Source organism: Phocoena phocoena, chromosome 5 (genome assembly GCF_963924675.1).
Source record: "Phocoena phocoena chromosome 5, mPhoPho1.1, whole genome shotgun sequence".
In the NCBI taxonomy this organism is placed as follows: Eukaryota; Metazoa; Chordata; class Mammalia; order Artiodactyla; family Phocoenidae; genus Phocoena; species Phocoena phocoena.
The window spans coordinates 21,651,098-21,673,825 of NC_089223.1; the positions used below are offsets into that span (position 1 = coordinate 21,651,098).

A 22,728-nucleotide genomic window follows, 5' to 3' on the forward strand; every position below is an offset into this window, starting at 1 on the left:
GTGATGCATCTAATGGTCCAGAGAAGCTATTCACACTGCCTTAGTCATCCCTGCACCTGGAGAGTCTCAATGTATTACAAAACTGCCCACTGAAAAAAATAGCACACCTCTGTCAAAAAAAGAATAAAAACAAACAGTTTAAAAACACCGGTGGGGGGGCTTCCTTGGTGGCGCAGTGGTTGAGAGTCCACCTGCCGATGCAGGGGACACGGGTTCGTGCCCCGGTCCGGGAAGATCCCACATGCCGCGGAGCGGCTGGGCCCGTGAGCCATGGCCGCTGAGCCTGCCGGAGCCTGTGCTCCGCAGCGGGAGAGGCCACAACAGTGAGAGGCCGGCGTACCGCAAACAAACAAACAAACAAAAACACCGGTGGATTTTTAGAATTCACTTTGATACCTCGTTTCCTTTCCCTCTTTGTCTCTCTCAGTCAGGAGAAACTTGACATCAACAATTCCCATGCTGTACTTTTTAGATCAAATGGTTTATCGAATCACACCTCCCTCCTCACTTGGTATCTAGACGCAGTCAGGGGAGCCCTGGGAAGCAATTTCTTAAGGATTTACCTAAATCCTCCCTCAAGGTCTGGCGAGGTTGAACAGAAGCATATTGGAGTTAAGGTAAGACCTAGATGCTACTGCAGCCCTCACTGTGTTGGATCCAAAGATGACTGGATCTTTTCTCAAGCTTCCATCTCCTACAGAACCCATTTGTGGAGGTAACAAAAGACTGCTGTAGCCTTGGGGAAACAGACATTTTGCTTTCGGGAAGAGTATATGGTTTCTGGTTTGAAAACTAGGCTTGCAGTCCCAGTGACAGACAAGCCCTACAGCCACAGAGAATGGCGCTAATGCCCTAGTGGGAACTTGTGAGTTCAGAATTTCAGCCAAAGACTGTTAAGAATCAGATGGATTGAAGTGCCTCCCTAGAGCTTCCTTCTCAAGTCACGTGGGTCCTCAACAGAGCCTGGCAAGTGGAAGCCAGTGTGTGGAGCTAAAAAAAATGAGCAGTGGCCTCAGCAGATTCAGAGCTTGGTGTTGGGGTCTCTGGCAGCTGGCATTTCCAAGATCCACTTAAAAGAATTCAGATTCTAAACGAAAGCTGGCCTTAGACTGTTTCAAGGTGCTGAGGCACTTCCTAAAGCCATGCACACTTCATGCTGAGAGGTCAAGGCCATTAATCTCAGAGATGGAATACAAACTGGTCATAGCAGGAACTGAGGCTTCTAAACAGAACTCTGTACAAAAGCTGGAGTGAATCAAAGGAAAAACAAAAGAGTGAACATAAAGTACACATAGTCCTTAAAAAGAAAGGGCCAAAGAAATCAACAACATTCCCCAAATAGGAAAACAAGAAACTGAAATGAAACTAAGAAGCCCTAAAAGTGTCTTTTCAGTCTGTTTGAGGAACTTCGGAAGTGTGTGCCTACAAGGACATGGGAGAGAAAACCAGCTTTCAACGTCAAAGGTGCCAAGGCCATGAGCTGTTGTAGAGACGGAGAAACTGCATCCTGATGAACGTGACTTTGGGTATTGCTTTTCGGTACCATTCTTGTGTGGAGTGCCCTGGAGTTGCCAAGGTGGTCTGGAGGTGCATGTGCCTGGTGCAGTCTTGGGGCACTCCTCCCTTCCTTCCCCTTGGGTCCTATCATCCCTTTTTTCTATATTCGCCATTTCAAGATTTCACCTCTTCGCAGTCTTGGTCGGTGGAAAGTTCTACATCAGACAGTCCAACCTCCATTGCCATGATCAGCGAGATGTCAGAATCACTGCTTATAGCTGGTTCCTGCTCACCTGGTGGGGGGAAACAAAGTTCACAGTGAACACTGAGCTCTGTCTTCAGATGCTGATTATTTCAATACAATTGCCTTTAATAACATTTCATTGAAGCCCAAGAGAAGGTATTAGGCTACTTCGTAAAAAAAAAGAAAAAAAGTATAGTTAGAGACTTTTCTCACACTACATCCCCAAATAAATTCTAAATGGGTCAAGAAGTTAAATGTAAACAAAAGAATCTAATGAAGCCAGAGGAAAATATATCTTATAAGCATATATCTAAGTAGGAAGACAATATATCTAACATCTCTAAGTAAGGCAAGAAGTGCTACATGGAAAAGCAATTGAGCAATTCACAGATGAAAAGATTGATAAATGTGTATAAAATTCTAAAAATATTAAAAACATGAAACATAAGATCAAAGGTATATGTCACACTGGGAATATCTGCAAAAATTTCACAGAGGATTATATCCATTTTTTTGTTTTTGTTTTTTTTAACTTTATTTTATTATTTTTTTAATACAGCAGGTTCTTATTAGTTATCCATTTTATACATATTAGTGTATATATGTCAATACCAATCTCCCAGTTCATCACACCACCATTCCCCCCGCACCGCGCCACTTTCCCCCCTTGGTGTCCGTACGTTTGTTCTCTACATCTGTGTCTCAGTTTCTGCCCTGCAAACCAGTTCATCTGTACCATTTTTCTAGCTCCACATATATGCGTTAATATACGATATTTGTTTCTCTCTTTCTGACTTACTTCACTCTGCGTGGTAGTCTCTAGATCCGTCCGTGTCTCTACAAATGACCCAATTTCGTTCCTTTTTATGGCTGAGTAATATTACACTGTATATACGTACCACATCTTCTTTATCCATTCGTCTGTCGATGGGAATTTAGGTTGCTTCCATGACCTGGCTATTGTAAATAGTGCTGCAATGAACACTGGGGTGCATATGTCTTTTTGAATTATGGTTTTCTCTGGGTATATGACCAGTAGTGGGATTGCTGGGTCATATGGTAATTCTATTTTTAGTTTTTTAAGGAACCTCCATACTGTTCTCCATAGTGGCTGTATCAATTTACATTCCCACCAACAGTGCAAGAGGGTTCCCTTTTCTCCACACCCGCTCCAGCATTTGTTGTTTGTAGATTTTCAGATGATGCCCATTCTAACTGGTATGAGGTGATACCTCACTGTAGTTTTCATTTGCATTTCTCTAATGATTAGTGATGTTGAGCAGCTTTTCCTGTGCTTCTTGGCCATCTGTATGTCTTCTTTGCAGAAATGTCTGTTTAGGTCTTCTGCCCATTTTTGGATTGGGTTGTTTGTTTTTTTAATATTGAGCTGCATGAGCTGTTTATATATTTTGGAGGTTAATCCTTTGTCCGTTGATTCATTTGCAAATATTTTCTCCCATTTTGAGGGTTGTCTTTTTGTCTTGTTTATGGTTTCCTTTGCTGTGCAAAAGTTTTTAAGTTTCATTACGTCCCATTTGTTTATTTTTATTTCCATTACTCCAGGAGGTGGATGAAAAAAGATCTTGCTGTGATTTATGTCAAAGAGTGTTCTTCCTAAGTTTTCCTCTAAGAGTTTTATAGTGTCCAGTCTTACATTTAGGTCTCTAATCCATTTTGAGTTTATTTTTGTGTATGGTGTTAGGGAGTGTTCTAATTTCATTCTTTTACATGTAGCTGTCCAGTTTCCCCAGCACCACTTATTGAAGAGACTGTCTTTTCTCCATTGTATATCCTTGCCTCCTTTGTCATAGATGAGTTGACCATAGGTGTGTGGGTTTACCTCTGGGCTTTCTAGCTTGTTCCACTGATCTATATTTTTCTGTTTTTGTGCCAGTACCATACTGTCTTGATTACTGTAGCTTTGTAATATAGTCTGAAGTCAGGGAGTCTGATTCCTCCAGCTCCATTTTTTTCCCTTAAGACTGCTTTGGCTATTCGGGGTCTTTTGTGTCACCATACAAACTTTAAGATTTTTTGTTCTAGTTCCATAAAAAATGCCATTGGTAATTTGATAGGGATTGCTTTGAATCTGTAGATTGATTTGGGTAGTGTAGTCATTTTCACAATATTGATTCTTCCAATCCAAGAACATGGTATATCTCTCCATATGTTGATATCATCTTTAATTTCTTTCATCAGTGTCTTATAGTTTTCTGCATACAGGTCTTTTGTCTACCTCGGTAGGTTTATTCCTAGATATTTTATTCTTTTTGTTGCAGTGGTAAATGGGAGTGTCTCCTTAATTTCTCTTTCAGATTTTTCATCATTAGTGTATAGGAATGCAAGAGATTTCTGTGCATTAACTTTGTGTCCTGCAACTTGACCAAATTCATTGATTAGCTCTAGTAGTTTTCTGGTGGATTTTTAGGATATGTATAGTATCATGTCATCTGCAAACACTGACAGTTTTACTTCTTCTTTTCCAATTTGTATTCCTTTTATTTCTTTTTCTTCTCTGATTGCCGTGGCTAGGACTTCCAAAACTATGTGGAATAACAGTGGTGAGAGTGGACATCCTTGTCTTGTTCCTGATCTTAGAGGAAATGCTTTCAGTTTTTCACCACTGAGAATGATGTTTGTTGTGGGTTTGTCGTATATGGCCTTTATTATGTTGAGGTAGGTTCCCTCTATGCCCACTTTCGGGAGAGTTTTTATCATAAATGGGTGTTGATAAAGCTTTTTGTCAAAAGCTTTTTCTCATCTCTATTGAGATGATCATATGGTTTTTATTCTTCAATTTGTTAATATGGTATATCACATTGATTGATTTGCGTATACTGAAAATCCTTGCATCCCTGGGATAAATCCCACTTGATCGTGGTGTATGATCCTTTTAATGTATTGTTGGATTCTGTTTGCTAGTATTTTGTTGAGGATTTTTACATCTATATTCATCAGTGATATTGGTCTGTAATTTTCTTTTTTTGTAGTATCTTTGTCTGGTTTTGGTATCAGGGTGACGGTGGCCTCATAGAATGAGTTTGGGAGTGTTCCTTCCTCTGCAATTTTTGGGAAGAGTTTGAGAAAGATGGGTGTTAGCTCTTCTCTAAATGTTTGATAGAATTCACCTGTGAAGCCAAAAGTCCTGGGCTTTTGTTTGCTGGAAGATTTTTAATCACAGTTTCAATTTCATCACTTGTGATTGGTCTGTTCCTATTTTCTATTTCTTCCTGGTTCAGTCTGGGAAGGTTATACCTTTCTAAGAGTTTGTCCATTTCTTCCAGGTTGTCCATTTTATTGGCATAAAGTTGCTCGTAGTAGTCTCTTAGGGTGCTTTGTATTTCTGCGGAGTCTGTTGTAACTTCTCCTTTTTCATTTCTAATTTTAATGATTTGAATCCTCTCCCTCTTTTTCTTGATGAGTCTGGCTAATGGTTTATCAATTTTGTTTATCTTCTCAAAGAACCAGCTTTTAGTTTTATTATCTTTGCTACTGTTTTCTTTTTTTCTATTTCATTTATTTCTGCTCTGATCTTTATGATTTCTTTCCTTCTACTAACTTTGGGTTTTGTTTGCTCTTCTTTCTCTAGTTCTTTTAGGTGTAAGGTTAGATTGTTTATTTGAGATGTTTGTTGTTTCTTGAGGTAGGACTGTATTGCTATAAACTTCCCTCTTAGAACTGCTCTTGCTGCATCCCATAGGTTTTGGGTCGTCGTGTCTCCATTGTCATTTGTCTCTAGGTATTTTTTGATTTCCTCGTTGATTTCTTCAGTGACCTCTTGGTTATTTAGTAATGTGTTGCTTAGCCTCCATGTGTTTGTGGTTTTTTTTTTTCCCTGTAATTGATTGCTAATCTCATAGCGTTGTGGTCAGAAAAGATGCTTGATATGATTTCAATTTTTTAAGATTTGCTGAGGCTTGATTTGTGACCCAAGATGTGATCTATCCTGGAGAATGTTCCATGAGCACTTGAGAAGAAAGTGTAATCTGCTGTTTTTGGATGGAATGTCCTATAAATATCAATTAAATGTCTCTGCTCTATTGTGTCATTTAAAGCTTGTGTTTCCTTCTTAATTTTCTGTTTGGATGATCTGTTCATTGGTGTAAGTGAGGTGTTAAAGTCCCCCACTATGATTGTGTTACTGTCGATTTCCTTTTTTATAGCTGTTAGCAGTTGACTTATGTATTGAGGTGCTCCTGTGTTGGGTGCATATATATTTATAATCGTTATATCTTCTTCTTGGATTGATCCCTTGATCATTAGGTAGTGTCCTTCCTTGTCTCTTGTAACATTCTTTATTTTAAAGTCAACTTTATCTGAAATGAGTATTGCTACTTCAGTTTTCTTTTGATTTCCATTTGCATGGAATCTCTTTTTCCATCCCCTCACTTTCAGTCTGTATGTGTCCCTAGGTCTGAAGTGGGTCTCTTGTAGACAGCATATATATGGGTCTTGTTTTTGTATCCATTCAGCAAGCATGTGTCTTTTGGTTGGAGCATTTAATCCATTCACGTTTAAGGTAATTATTGATATGTATGTTCCTATGACCATTTTCTTAATTGTTTTGGGTTTGTTTTTGTAGGTCTTTTCTTCTCTTGTGTTTCCCACTTAGAGAAGTTCCTTTAGCATTTGTTGTAGAGCTGGTTTGGTGGTGCTTAGTTCTCTTAGCTTTTGCTTGTCTGTAAAGCTTTTGATTTCTCCATCGAATCTGAATGAGATCCTTGCTGGGTAGAGTAATCTTGGTTACTTTCATCACTTTAAATATGTCATGCCACTGCCTTCTGGCTGTAGAGTTTCTGTTGAGAAATCAGCTGTTAACCTTATGGGAGTTCCCTTGTATGTTATTTTTCATTTTTCCCTTGCTGCTTTCAATAATTTTTCTTTGTCTTTAATTTTTGCCAATTTGATTACTATGTGTCTTGGCGTGTTTCTCCTTGGGTTTATCCTGTATGGGACTCTCTGCGCTTCGTGGACTTGGGTGGCTATTTCCTTTCCCATGTTAGGTAAGGTTTTTACTATAATCTCTTCAAATATTTTCTTGGGTCCTTTCTCTCTCTCTTCTCCTTCTGGGACCCCTATAATGCGAATGTTGTTGTGTTTAATGTTGTCCCAGACGTCTCTTAGGCTGTCTTCATTTCTTTTCATTCTTTTTTCTTTATTCTGTTCCACAGCAGTGAATTCCACCATTCTGTCTTCCAGGTCACTTATCCGTCCTTCTGCCTCAGTTATTCTGCTATTGATTCCTTCTAGTATATTTTTCACTTCAGTTATTGTATTGCTCATCTCTGTTTGTTCTTTAAGTCTTCTAGGTCTTTGTTAAAACATTTCTTGCATCTTCTCGATCTTTGCCTCCATTCTTTTTCTGAGGTCCTGGATCATCTTCACTATCATTATTCTGAATTCTTTTTCTGGAAGGTTGCCTATCTCCACTTCATTTAGTTGTTTTTCTGGGGTTTTATCTTGTTCCTTCATCTGGTACATAGCCCTCCACCTTTTCATCTTGTCTATCTTTCTGTGAATGTGGTTTTTGTTCCACAGGCTGCAGGATTATAGTTCTTCTTGCTTCTGCTGTCTGCCCTCTGGTAGATGAGGCTATCTAAGAGGCTTGTGCAAGTTTCTTGATGGGAGGGACTGGTGGTGGGTAGAGCTGACTGTTGCTCTGGTGGGCAGAGCTCAGTAAAACTTTAATATGCTTGTTTGCTGATGGGTGGGGCTGGGTTCCCTCCCTGTTGGTTGTTTAGCCTGAGGCGACCCCACACTGGAGCCTGCCTGGGCTCCTTGGTGGGGCTAATGGCGGACTCTGGGAGGGCTCATGACAAGGAGTACTTCCCAGAACTTCTGTGGCCAGTGTCCTGTCCTCACGGTGAGACACAGCCACCCCCTGCCTCTGTAGGAGACCCTCTAACACTAGCAGGTAGGTCTGGTTCAGTCTCCTATGGGGTCACTGCTCCTTCCCCTGGGTCCTGATGCACACACTACTTTGTGTGTGCCCTCCAAGAGTGGAGTCTCTGTTTCTCCAGTCCTGTCGAAGTCCTGTAGTCAAATCCCGCTAACCTTCAAAGTCTGATTCTTTAGGAATTCCACCTCCCGTTGCCGGACCCCCAGGTTGGAAAGCCTGACGTGGGGCTCAGAGCCTTCACTCCAGTGGGTGGACTTCTGTGGTATAAGTGTTTTCCAGTTTGTGAGTCACCACCCAGAAGTTATGGGATTTGATTTTACTGTGATTGCACCCCTTCTACTGTCTCATTGTGGCTTCTCCTTTGTCTTTGGATGTGGGGTATCTTTTTGGGTGCATTCCAGTGTCTTCCTGTCAATGACTGTTCAGCAGTTAGTTGTGATTCCGGTGCTCTTGCAAGAGGGAGTGAGAGCACGTCCTCTTACTCCGCCATCTTGAACCAATCTTTGAGGACTGTATTCTTAACAGAGAGCTTTTAAATAAATAAGAAAAACCAAGAGTCCAACAGAAAAATTGGTAAAGGTTACTGTTGTACAGTTCACAAAAAATGTAATATAAATGGACAATAAATACCAGGTAAAAAGAAGCTATTCCTATTTTTTATGAACTCTTTAAAAAAGAGTGTATTACATTTAAGGGTACATTGAGGTAGGTATTTTGATCAACTGTATTCACAATTGTGAAATTTTCACTCAGTAATTTCATTTCCAGAATGCATTATAGAGAAATTATCAGAGATGCAAAACGATTCATTTAAGCATTATTTATAGCAGCAAAACATTGCAAGAAGCCCAACAATAAGAAATATCTCAGTAAACTATATTTCTTCTAAAGGACAGTCTTCTGGTTATAATCACTAAAGTGATGTTTCCAGAGAGTTTGTAGTGCAGTGAAATCGACAGAGAAAGTTAAGTAGGAGCAAGAAAACCAAAAATGTTAATGAGTTGTCTCAAGTTTTAGTGTTTATAATTATTTTCTTTTCTTTAAAAGAATTTAGTTTTACTACTAACCATTCTTCAATGAACAGATATCATTCATTCACTCAAGACATAATTATTGAGTCCCTCCTATGTGCTAAGGCTTATGCTAACTGTAGGGATATAGGTGAGAGCAAGGCAGTTCCAGACCTCAAGGAGGTCTACCTCCAGTAGACAGGCAGACCATTTACTTGTCAATTACCACCCAACAGGACAAGCACTTTGCTGGAAGATGTACCGGTTTTACAGGAGCAGGTAATGGGGCTACATAACCATTTAGTGAATCAAAGAAGGCTTCCCACAGGCTGCGATATCTAACTGAGTCCTATAGGATAACTTGTATTTTAGCCAGATGAATGAGAAAGATGCATCTTTTAAGCACTAACAATAGCATGCACAGATGGCTGTAGGTGATAGGGAGCCTTGTGCAGACGGATATCAGACTGTATTTAAATATGACTGGGATGCAGAGGCAAGCTAGGGAGTATGAACAGGGAGGCTGGGGAGCTCAGCTGCCTATAAGGCAGCTTTAAAACCAGAAGATCTTGTATGTTCCATTACCCTGCAGAAGAAATATGCACTTAAAAGACCAACAAGGGCTTCCCTGGTGGCGCAGTGGTTGAGAGTCCGCCTGCTGATGCAGGGGACACGGCTTCGTGCCCCAGTCCGGGAAGATCCCACGTGCCGCGGAGCGGCTAGGCTCGTGAGCCACCGTTGAGCCTGTGCGTCCGGAGCCTGTGCTCCGCAACGGGAGAGGCCACAACAGTGAGAGGCCCACTTATCGCAAAAAAAAAAAACCAACAAAACATCTAAGTGCTAAAGAATGTGGATGGTTATACTTTTGCTCTCATAATCATTGATATAATTTATTTCATGTTGAAGTGCAGTTAAAAATACATGAGTTTCATGAAGGGCAGTGAATTCTTCAGATGTTTAAAAGGAGACAAACAGAGAACTAACAAAGAGTTATGGTCTTAGAATCAGTTTTAGAGAAATGAGGTATTCCACAGGGATATACCTAAAGACTGAGATCTAAAATGTTTCCCAGACCCAAAAGTGCATGAGGTTCGTAGAAATGTAAACAGATCAACAGGTAGAATAAAACTTTGGAAGCAGATCTTGGAAGATAGAAGTACAGTATTTAGTCTCTGAAAATGGTGACATTCAACAAAAATTCAAAAAAACTAGTCATTTAGAAAAAGGTGAAACTGGATTCCTGCCTCATACTGTATACATTCTAGGCTGGCTAAATATCTCTATCTCTATCTATACCTGTACGTATAGCCCATCTTTATTTTGTGTGTGTGGTACTTCCTTCCCATTTATCCTCCTCTCCAGAGCCATCTGGTACCTTCCATCCCTGACCTTTGGGGAATTCTTTGATGCGAACTAGGATGGCCCTCCCCTTCCTGCTTCGCACTTGTTTTCTCTGCAGGGCTGTGGCTTGCTGTTGTGTAGGCTGCGCTCAGCACCACCTGGAGGAAGCTTTCACTCTGGAGGCTGAGTGAGCAGTGGGCACTGAATTTCAGCTGGATACAATCTGCACAGCCAGGGAAATGACCGCGCTCTGATTTTTAGGTCCACTAGGTCAATGACCCCTTATTTTTTTCCCAGTTGCCCAAATTTTGCCTTTGTCCCTTTTTACATTTTCCCTGTCCATGTTGGTCTATGCCTTACAAACATCCCTTTGCTATAGTTTATGTGGGGTTTTAGGAGTGGCTGGAAGTAATTTCATGTGTTCAATCCATTCTTTTTATTCAGTGCTCTATGTAAGCATCACTTTTACAATGAGAAAATTATATACTAAAAATTATATTTATGAGATCTGGGATCCTATCTTACTTTAGGAGACGGTATTCTAGTCTCGGCTATAAGTAACTACACATGTTACTTGGTATAAGTCACTTTCTCCTTTAGGACTAGAGTTTAAATGTCTATAAAATGAGAGTTTGTTCTAGATATGTTAGAGTCCTTTCCAGTTGTTACAGTTTATTCATGTATATGCTGATGCCAATCTAGCACAGCGCCTCATACATGGCAGGTGCTCAATAAATAATTATTTAATAGAATTACCAGTGAGAAAGAGTTGTGTTTCTTTTGTCATAACCCTTCAACATGTTGCTTTCTATTAAAATTTTTTTTTTCCTTAATCAAAAAGAAGGTTTGCTAGTGTATAGCAAATGGGAGAGATCACTACTCTGAGGTGTAAAGAAACCTGAAATATTCTTATTCCTGGAGATAAAAAAATGAGGGCCGAAGACGTGGAAGCAACCTAAGTGTCCATCGACGGCTGAATGGATAAAGAAGATGTGATATATATACATATATATGTACAATGGAATACTACTCAGCTATAAAAAAGAATGAAATTTTGCCACTTGCAACAACATGGATAGACTGGGAGGGTGTTATGCTAAGTGAAACAAGTCAGAGAAAGACAAATACTGTGTGATATCACTTATATGTGGAATCTAAATAATACAACAAAACTAGTGAATACAACAAAAAAGGAAGCAGACTCACAGATAGAACAAACTAGTGGTTACCAGTGGGGGGAGGGGGAGGGTCATGATTGGGGGGGGAGTGGGAGGCACAAACTACTGGGTGTAAGACAGGCTACAAGGATGTATTGTACGACACAAGGGAATATGGCCAATATTTTGTAATACCTGTAAATAGAGTGTAACCTTTAAAATTTATATAAAAAATTTAAAAAATTTTAAAAATGAGGGCTGTACTGTAGAGATATATTCTCTCCCTTCCCTTCCCCCTTCACCTGACCCTCTTTCTCCTCCTCCTTCTTGTTCTTTTGGGCAATAGTCCATGAACCAATTTAGTTCACAAGAAGCCAAAAATGACAGCTCACAAGTAAACTATAAGTCAACGGAAGAGCGCACCATGGAGTGATCTTATAGCTTTCGTATGGAGCTAGTACAAAAGGAAGCACAGATGAGAGTTGACTTGTGTAGAGATAGCTTACTGTACCTGCAGCTTTTCACCTACACTCCTATCTTCTCAGCCACCAGCCTCAGCAGATTTCATGGATTCATTCTCAGCGTGGTGTTTTCTAAATCGGAATGTGTGAATTGAAAGAGAAAAGGGCTGTGGGGACTGCTGTAACTATGGGCTGTTGAATTCATGGGGCTATTTTGGAAATTGTCCTGCACTGCTCTAGGCAAAGATGAATTCAAACCAATAAAAATAGAGATTTGCCAAAAATGGTGCAATTTTCATGATGTGACATTGCATCAACCACAATATCTAATCATTTTCCATGCCAAAAATTAAAAAAATGATCTGAAGACATCTGAAATTATTCTTTACTCTGTCCTGTGTTTTTAATTGAACTTGGTTTGCTCCATATATATATATTTTTTAGAAGATGCTGGGGGTAGGAGTTTATTAATTAATTAATTTATTTTTGCTGTGTTGGGTCTTCGTTTCTGTGCGAGGGCTTTCTCTAGTTGTGGCAAGTGGGGGCCACTCTTCATCGCCGTGTGCGGGCCTCTCACTATCGTGGCCTCTCCTTTTGCGGAGCACAGGCTCCAGATGTGTAGGCTCAGTAGTTGTGGCTCACGGGCCTAGCTGCTCCATGGCATGTGGGATCTTCCCAGACCAGGGCTCGAACCCGTGTCCCCTGCATTAGCAGGCAGATTCTCAACCACTGCGCCACCAGGGAAGCCCTGCTCCATAATTTTTAAAAGCAGGGTTTTATCCTTTAATCAAGGCAGATGTTTTACTTTGAGGCCAAAATAATACAAGTAAAAATGTTGACACTAAAACATTTAGAAGGTTCTCTGTAGGCGGTACTAACTGAGGAGTGTAAAGTAACAATTAACAATAATATAAATGTTCACCGAATTTTATCTTCTTCCCTGCAAAAGCTAATATAAAATGAATGCAAAAATAACATTGGCCTTTACTGAATTCTCACAATAACCCTTTGATGTGGGTATTATTATTCCTGTTTCACAAACAAAAAAAAAAAAGCCTTAGTCCCTTTGACACAGCAGTATAACACCTACTTGACACACTTTCCTCTCTTGGTTTCATGCATTGTAAGGACATTGAGAGAATTTAAACAGGGAGTAATATGATCTGCTTAATATTTTAAAGGAGCACTCTTGCTGTTAAGTGAAGAATAGATTGGTAGGTCAAGGGCGGAGATAATCCAGAAGAAACCACGGCAGCAAAACAGATGAAACATGGCGGTGGCTTGTTGTAATAGGAATGGAGGTAAGAGGACAAATTGAAGTGATAGTTTATTTTATTTTTTACTACTTTTTTATTTTTATACAACTTTAAAGGTTACTTTCCATTTACAGTTATTACAAAATAATGGCTATATTCCCTGTGTTGTGCAGTACATCCTTGAGCCTATCTTATACCCAACAGTTTGTGCCTCAATCCCCCACCCCTAAATTGCCCTTTACCCCATCCCCACTGGTAAGCACTACTTTGTTCTCCATGAGTCTGCTTCTTTTATGCTTTATTTACTTCAGCATAGAGAAGGTATTCTGGTGGATTTAAAGACTGATCCCAAGTCATCTAATGCTCCGTCTTGAATCTCTTTATCACAGTGTTAAAAAGCACCTGATTAGATGGTGAGCAGAAAACGCTGTTTTAAATGGAGCTTTGTGACCGATTTTGTTGATCCATAACTACTGCTTTCACATATTTCCACATGTAATTCTAAGTAAAATCCATCAGTAGGCTAACTGTGGTTAACCCAAAAATTCTTAGTGGCAGGATTTGTTTTTATTAATTCCATTTAGTCCATAAGTGATTAATATCTTTGGTTTATTCCTTTCCTCTTTAATACATAAACTGTTACCTAAAGAGTCACAGGTTTCCCTTTGTGAAATGGACACTGCAGTTGTAGTTCTGCTGGGGGTTTGATATAACTGTCTATAACGGTGGGGCTGGATGACTTCAAGTTCCTTCCAACCTGAGATCTGGCCTGTCCTGTCTTGGGCACATCGGGCCTATCTTACTTCGCTGGCTCAGGGCCACCCATTGTCAACATTCCCATTTCAGAATCCCACCGCACTCTTTCAGAAGTAGGAGGCACTTGGTAAATGTTTGTAGCAGTGAAATTGAATTGAAGTCCCTCTGTGGACACATAGGGTGTCAAGTTTCATATTTTATTAACTAATAACAATATCAGTGCTTATTGTTAGTATATGCCAGGGACTATGCTAAGTACTTTAAATAGATTGAATATTCACAATTAACCTATGACATAGGAAGAATTATTATTTCTATTTTCAGGTGAGAAAACTAAGGCTCAGAAAGGTACATGGCAGGAAGAGTTGGATCCAGAATTTACACCAAGGCCTGTCTGACACCAGCGTCCACAAACTTGACCATATCTGTACTTCAGAGTTGAGATTCTTCGCCTGAGGATTAGTGTGGACTTCTGGGGGAGTCCAGGTACTCAAAATTACATACACACTTCTGTGGTTATGTGCGTTTATGCATTTTTCTGGTGAGAGGGTTTGCTTTTACCAGATTCTTACAGAAACCACAAAAGGCTGAGAAGCATTCACTCAAGAGGTTTTCCATCCTGGGTAAGTTGAAGAGCACATTGCTGCCTGCAACAAGAGTGGCTTTTGGCTTTTTATAAAAAAAAAATGCATCTTTTGGTTTACATTTCACTGACCATGTGTTTTACTAACTTGACAGGACACTTGTCATATGAAGTCACCGCTTCCCTACTTAATTGTTTCTATATGATGGTTATTCACAGCTAGAGCAGACAATTATCCATCCCAGAATGAGGTTTGATATTTACTCTACTGCCTGACTTATGAAAGGAGGCATAGAGCCGTAGCAGGCTGGAATAAGTCCCGTTCTGTTAGGAATGAACAAACATTGCCCTCAGAGTAAGTGTTCTCTGTGTCGAGAGAAAATAAGGGGGGGGGGGGATGAACATAATCCCCCAGGTGTCCTGATTCTCCAGTAGGCTTGATGTTCACACGCTGGGAACTGTTCTGCATCACATGGAAGCTTATTTTTCCCCATGTACTTGAAAAATACGTTTTCAAGGAAAAAAAGCATCCTTCTCCGTTGCTACTGACGCCTATCTTTTTGAAAATAGGACATTTCCGATCACCCTGTATTATACAAAAGCACCATAGGGGAGACATACAACCAGACTGGCTGCCTTATAATACTGCTGTCTTTTCATTTCTTTTCAGAATTAAGGTTTTTTAGGGTTGGAGCACTGCTTATATACTCCCTGTCGTAATCTAAGCGGGAAAGTTAGTTTGATTTCAAACGCAGAGTGTTTCCGATAAGGAAATGTATTCCTTTCACATGTGTTCCTTGCTTTTCTCTCTTTTGCTTAACAAGAATTTCTGGGGAGATAAACTTCCAGTTTCGTTTAAATTTTCCCTCTTATGAGTGGCTTCTGCTGTGAGAATGGTAGGCCTTTGTGTCACTTTCTTCAGAGGCTGTGCAATAATGTTACTAATAATAGTTGGAGTGTAGGACTGCTTCCTATATTCCAGGCATTGTTCTAAGCAATTACACGTATGTCATCCTTACAAGGATGCTCTGGAGTAGGTGGATGATTACCCCAATGACTGCTTCCCATTTTGCAGGTGAAGTCAACTTGTCCACGGTCAAAAACATAGAAAGAGGCAGAAATGGAATCCTAACCCAACAGCCAGTGCTGCTGACAGCTATGCTATTCTGCAATGGCACAGCTGCTAGATTTCTATTTGGCTGCTAGGTTGTTCCTAAAGACAATGCTTGGTCACCTTAGAGAACCAAGCATTCCAGGCTTACAATATAAATTCATCCACTTGGCCAAGTGACTCCTAGAATTGTTCAGATAAAACTGGCACTTTTGCCTTTTTAAATGCTTGCTCCAGAATTATAGACATGGCGAGCTCAAATCAGGAAAATTCTTTTTCACCTGGGGACGTTTAAAGCATTGTTCTTATTCTGACTTGGTAAAGGAGAACTCCCTGGAAATTTGGATATTAAATAAGATCATAAGTTAGGATTTCACTCTCTGCTTCTATCTCTTCATCATTGGTTTTCTTTCCCTGTGACACTTCACCCAGCAGGAGAAAGATTTTCTCCAATTGCTCAAACTCCTTATGATTTCATTAACAATTCTTTCACTGAGTAATTCCTTACTAAGAGCAAAAAGAAGGGATAATGTGATTTTTTGCATTAGTTTTACATTAGTTTTTGCAGGAAAGAAGGCAAAATCTAGTGAACATTTATGTTGTTAATAGCTATTTTACAATTCCTAATTAGTACTACCCACGTAAAACCTTAAGCATTAAGCATAGTATCTGGTATATGGAAGGCTCTTGATAAATGTGAATATGATTGGAATGAAAAAAGAGTAAAACAGGGAATGCTACCAGATGGATTTAGAGAGATAGGCAGATACCATGCAGATATCCATTTCTGCAATTGTATAAAATTATCTATAGACTTCATTTATTCATTCATCAACTTATTTACCACTTATTTATTCAATAGGAATTTATTGAACATTTATTAGGTACACAGCACCATTGATGACCTTCGGAGGAAAAAAAAGATAAACTAAACACAGTCTCTGCTTTTAAACTGAATTTGATCTAGTAAAAGAAATCAGACTTGTGTCTACATAAGCTTAATAAAGGATGATATATGCTAAAAGAGAGGTATAAATAAAATGCAAACGAAACAGAAAGGTGAGGCAAATTTCACCTCCAACTGGGTAACCCAGAGGGTTCATGAAGTAGGTTACATGTAAACCAGCAGTGAGATCTGATTAGCACTGCAAGTATGGAGATGAGGGGAGATGGCATTTCTTCCAGGAGAACCAGCTTGACTAGTTATCATCAGAGCACATTACAAGGCAGGTGGATGGTTTGATCTGGCTGTAGCTTAGGATATGGAGAGCACAGCAAAGTGCCAGATCTGCTCCGTAGGTACTGTGCCCCCTTTCTGCCCTCTGTGCTCTCGTTTCATAGGGAGCTAGAAGGCTGGGAACTGCATTTCCCAGACTCCTTTGCCAGCTGGCTTTCTCCTAGGTCCTGCCGAGGAGATTGGAAGGTGGGAGGAAGAGGGAGGCTTTTATGCTCTGGTTCAGGCAGGTCCCTGTGGGGTCCAGAAGCGGTGAGAGTGCTTTCAGTAGAATCAGGAGACAGGATCCTATCACCTCCTCAGTGCTGGCGGTCTCCCCAGGAGAAGCAAGACAGCTCAGGCAACATCAGAACAGTGGAAGCGTGCTCAGGAGCTCTGGGTAACACCCTCTTGCTCCTCCAGTCTTCCAAACTGGTTTTTTTTTTTTTTTTTTCTTACATCTTTATTGGAGTATAATTGCTTTACGATGGTGTGTTAGTTTCTGCTTTATAACAAAGTGAATCAGTTATACATATGTCCCCATATCTCTTCCCTCTTGCATCTCCCTCCCTCCCATCCTCCCTATTCGAGCTGATCTCCCTGTGCTATGCGGCTGCTTCCCACTAGCTATCTATTTTACGCCAAAGTGTTTTAAGTCAACTTTATTGAATCATAGTTTTGATGAGCTTTGAGGGACGTAATGCATGGATGTACACTTGGAACCACCTTTACTATCCTGATGGTGTTTATTCGAAATGTTAAACATTTCTATTTCCCCCCAAAGCTTTTTCATGTCCTTTTATAGTCATTCCCTCCCCCTGTCCCTGGACCCAGTTAACACCTGATCTGCTTTGCTTTTTATAACTCTTTATCAGTGTTTTTCAACATTGGTATAATTGATATTTGGGGTTGGAGAATTCTTCCTCGTAGGGGGGATGTCCTGGGAATTGCAGGATGATTCGTAGTATTCTTGGTCTCTATCCACTGAATGCCAATAGTGCTACCCCCTCCCCAGCTATGACAATCAGAAAGTCTCCAGACGTTGCCAAATGCCCCCCGGAGGGGCAAAATCACCCCCAGTGGAGAGCTGTGGTTCTAGATTAAGATGAATTTTCTATAATTTTATACACATGCAGTTTTACAGTGCGTACTCTTTTGTGTCTGGTTTCCTTCACTCAGTATACTCATTGTGAAATCTACCCATGACGTTGCCTATATCAGTAGTTCACTCCTGTTTATTGCTGAACAGTGATCCACCATGTGTATATACCACATTTTGCTTATCCATTCATAAACTGATGAACATTTGAGTTATTTCCAGTGATTGGCTAATGTAAATAAAGCTGCCATGAACATTTGTGTGCAAGTCTTTTTGAGGGCATACGTTCTCATTTCGCTTGGGTAAATACCTAGAAGTGCACTGCTGGGTCCATATGGTGGGTATATGTAACTACATAAGAAACAGTCAATTTTTTTGTGTGTGGTGGCACAAAACCATAGCACATTAAATTCACTCTCAAAACAACTTCCAAGTATACAGTACAATATTGTTGACCACATGCACATTGTTGTGCCACAGATGCCCAAGACTCCACCATCCTGCATGATTCCTGCAAGATAAGGGTCCAACTTCTTTCTTTTGCACATGGATTTCCAGTTTTCCCAACACCATTTGTCGAGAAGACTATCCTTCCCCATTGTGTGGTCTTGGCACCCTTGTCACAGAGCATTTGACCATACATGTGAGGGTTTATTTCTGGGCTCGCTGTTCTGTTTCATTGGTCTATGTGTCTTTGTGCCATTTCTACCCTGTTTTGATTATGGTAGTTTTGTAATATATTTTGAAATCAGGAAGTGTGAGATCTCTAACTTTGTTCTTCTTTCTCGGGATTGTTTTGGCTATTCAGGGTCTTCTGAGATTCCATATGAATTTTAGGATTTTTTCTTTTTTTTTACTTCTGCAAAAATTGCCATTGGGATTTTGATAGGGATTGCATTGAATCTATAGAGTGCTCTGGGTAGTAGGAACATTTAACAATATTAAGTCTTCCAATCCACAAATAGGGGATGGCTTTCTATTTATTTGTGTCTTTTAAATTTCTTTCAGCAATGTTTTGTCGTTTTTAGTGTACAAGTCTTCCGTCTCCTCAGTTAAGTTTACTCCTAAATACTTTATTCTTTTTGATGTTATTGTAAATGAGATTGTTTTCTTAATCTCCTTTTAAGGTTATTCACTGTTAGTCTTTGGAAAATCAACTGGTTTTTGTGTGTTCTGTCAAATGCTTTTTCTGCATCAATTGAGATGATATTATTTTCATCCTTCGTTCTACTAAAGTGGTGTATCACATGCTGAGATCTATGACCCGTTTTGAGTTAATTTTATTTTTCATTATTCTTGTTATTTTTTAAATTTATTTTTGGCTGCGTCGAGTCTTCGTTGCTGGGTGTGGGCTTTCTCTAGTTGCGGCGAGCAGGGGTTACACTTTCTTGTGGTGCGCGGGCTTCTCACTGTCGTGGCTTCTCTTGTTGCAGAGCACGGGCTCTAGGCAAGTGGGAGTCAGTAGTTGTGCCATTTGGGCTCAGTGGCTGTGGCCCATTGGCTCTGGAGCGCAGGCTCAGTAATTGTGGCACATGGGCTCAGTTGCTCCGCGGCATGTGGGATCTTCCCAGACTAGGGATTGAACCCGTGTCCCCTGCACTGGCAGGCGGATTCTTAACCACTGTGCCACCAGGGAAGTTCCTCAAGTTAATTTTACGTATGGTGCAAGATAAAGGCTAGTGTTTATGTTCTCCTGATATCTTTGTAATCAATTCCTTGCATTACATTCCCCTATTTTGAAATACTTAGAGAGATTTCCACTTTCCTGAATGGTCTCACTCTCAGGCATGGGGTTGGAGAGGTAGGCTGTACTAAAACAGAAGAGTGATTTGAATGCCAGGCTGAAGTGTCATGACCTTAACGTACCTGGATTATATTATGTTTGTGCATAAAAAGTACTTGCTTAAATGAACTGGTGAAAATAAACAACTTCAGTTTCCTTATCAGTAAAATAGTGATAATAATATTTTTGTAGCTGTAACGAGACCTGGTGTGTGTATGTACACACACCCACGTAGTGCTTCACTTCACAGTGCGTTTGGCACATGGTGTGCCAGATAACAGGCAGCTATTATCGTATTTAGTACATTTACTGAGAACTGCTTTATTTCTATCCCATTAAGCCTCTTGACTTCCTTCTTTGTCTATCAAGGTCCTGATGGACAAAGGGTGTCCTTTCTTTCCCTGGCCACTACCTCACTGTTTCTGTAATGTTCTACTTCTTCAGTGTGATTTGATGTAGGTTGAATGCATCAACATTTCATAAAGAGCTCATTTGCCATGTGACAGCCTTATCCCTCCCGCCGGTACAAGTGTCGCCCTGTTACAAGATAGTCCAACATAAGAGCAAGAAGAAACTAGAGAACAGGCTCTGATGGAAACCCAAGGTCTAGTTTAAAGTTCAAGCTGCAGAACATAGCAGCTGCAGTAGGGGATCCTTTACATCACTCCGGAAGGGGCTGGGGAGGGGAGGACAGAAACAGGAACACAGTTTCTTACACATACGTTTTTTAAAAGAAAGAAGCATTTTCAACAGTGAAACTGCTGAAATACAAGTCCTCAAGAAGAGCTTAAGCAAATGATAAGGTAAATAAACAGCTCAGCACTGAACTAGAGACACAGCACTGCCATGAGCACACTGGAGTCCCGAATGCAGGCATCATTTTACATCAACCTGTTCTACTACCACAATCGATACAAGGTTTTTAACATAGCTATCGTTTCTGACCATTCTGACCACCTACTTCCCCATAAAACACATGGAGAAGCCTGTTTAAAAAACGTCGACTGCAAGTCATTTGTTTAGAAGAACCCCGGACTGCTTCCAACGCCTCCAATAAATACTGCATAATTCACTTCTGGCTGGTGTGAGAACAGGTCACCACCTGGTGTTTTGGGGCGGGAGGGGGTGGGTTCAAAGTGGTGGCACTAATAAGCCCTCGAGAACTGCCAGACACACTCTTAGCTAAAGAAAAGAGGCCTGATGTTCTGACCCAGAGCATGAGGAGGTATCGCAACAGTAACTTGCTGTGACTCACCGAGATGGGTGTGTTTATATGCCTTCCTGGAAAACCTAACGGATTCTATCCGCAGCTTGTAATAGCAAAAGCCGTGGGCCACTCACGCATGCTATCTAATCATAACCTAACCCATTCGTCTGGCTCACAGCATGCAATTTCTAGCTCTTTGTGTTTAGAACAAAACTCTGAATTTTAATCAATATTTGGCCATGCAATGGGAATCCCTTGGCATGAGTTTAGGGTGAGAATAAAGGAGATACAAATGAGGTAAGCTGTTCAACAAGGGTCGTAAAAGGGCAGAGGGAATAAGGGGGGACATTAAGCTGGCCGGGCACTGATATGGCAGGGGGGCCACGAAGGTGGGAGGTGTGGGTGGGTACCAGTGCTGGTAGACGATGGTAGGTTTGGGTCGGAAATACTCTAACACACTTTTTCACAGCCCTTATTATTTTATCACCACCACCATCATCATCCATTACGTTTGCTTTTAGTTTATAATGTCTGTCCCACCTTTGAGTGTGTCTTACCGCAGGCTGCCTGAATCTCAGAAAGGTAAGCCGCTCTCTCAGGGTCTCCTGAAGAGCCAGGAAGTGGCCGACCTGGGACTTGAACACAGCTCTCGCATTCCTGCTCTGGTGGTTTTTTTTTTTTTTTTTTTTTTTTTTTTTTTATGCGTTACGCGGGCCTCTCACTGTCGTGGCCTCTCCCGTTGCGGAGGACAGGCTCCGGACGCGCAGGCCCAGCGGCCATGGCTCACGGGCCCAGCCGCTCCGCGGCACGTGGGATCCTCCCAGACCGGGGCACGAACCCGCGTCCCCTGCATCGGCAGGCGGACTCTCAACCACTGCGCCACCAGGGAAGCCCCTGCTCTGGTGGTTTTTATGGTGCTCCACGAAGCCCTAGGGCTCTGCAGTGGGGGGAATCGGGGAGGCTGAGAAGCGGTGGATGATGAGGGTGACGATGGTGAAGTTGACACCAGTAACTAGAACAAGGACAGCTGAAGCAGTTCTTCCCAAACCCATCTACCCCCCACCACTCCCCTAGCATTCAGTGTAGCGATATTCAAAGGCAGATGAGTAATTACTAGTGCAATGAATCTTCACTGAAATCATCTGTTAAACCCTCTCATTTACTTCATTAACCTGATCTTCATTGCCTTTGCTCCTGTGATCTCTATTTTCTGGAAAGCCAAAACAAAACAAAAATCTGGTAGCTATAATTAACTTCACCAAATGCATCTTCTTAAGGTGATCCAACGAGTGAGGAGGAAGTACCTGAACTTCACTAGATTCTGTGCTGGGCACTTTTCACTGATTTGCTCAAAAAACCCAAAGAGTTTAAACGTACATCTTCACTGCATCTGAAATGGACACCCATATTGAACTGTACACACAAAAGGGTTTGGCTACTAAAAACCCAAATAAAAAAGAAGGGTGTGGCCAAGTTCGGTTCTCCTCACAATGGCGGTTTGCATCCTAACTCGGTCTCTAGCAGGTGGGGGAGGGGCTCTGGGTGACCCTCCTCCTGGCCCCCGAGGGTTTCTTCCCACTGCGGAGGGGTGCAGCCACAGGTTGGTGGGTTCTGTTGCCCACCACAATCCCCCCTTTCTCTGAGGAGCACCTGTAATCCAGAATACTCCGGATACCTGATTAACAGCACTGCCTTACATCACTATTTAAATAAGTATCCACCCATGGATGATCTCTTACCTAGAGCAGATTGTTAGCTCTAAGAGGGCAGGGACTTGTTTTGCATAGATACTACCAAACCTCCATCCTCCATGCTATGCAAATAAAAGAAATATAATGGTTATCACCTAAATGTATCGAATAAACGAATGGGAAGATCTGAAGAACTCATGTTTTCTTAAAAATAATTTCATTTTTATTTTATTTATATTTATTTATTTGTTTATTTTGGCTGCACAACTTGTGGGATCTTAGTTCCCCGACCGGGGATCAAACCCACACCCTCGGCAGTGAAAGCGCAGCGTCCTAACCAGGGAATTCCCTCATGTTGCTTTTTTAAAGGCTAAAAGCATTGGGGGGGGGGGGTAGATTCCTACTCTTCTGATTTCAATG

General features: G+C 41.0%; 1 protein-coding gene across 1 annotated transcript in view; it reads right to left on the reverse strand.

The window, feature by feature from the left end:
* Window positions 1-1,671: 1,671 nt before the first annotated feature.
* RNF150 (ring finger protein 150) overlaps window positions 1,672-22,728 on the reverse strand; it is a 235,519-nt gene continuing 214,462 nt past the window's right edge. The window contains exon 7 of the mRNA XM_065877969.1: window positions 1,672-1,790. Within this exon, the coding sequence (XP_065734041.1) occupies window positions 1,672-1,790 (119 nt within the window). The remainder of the gene's footprint in view (window positions 1,791-22,728) is intronic.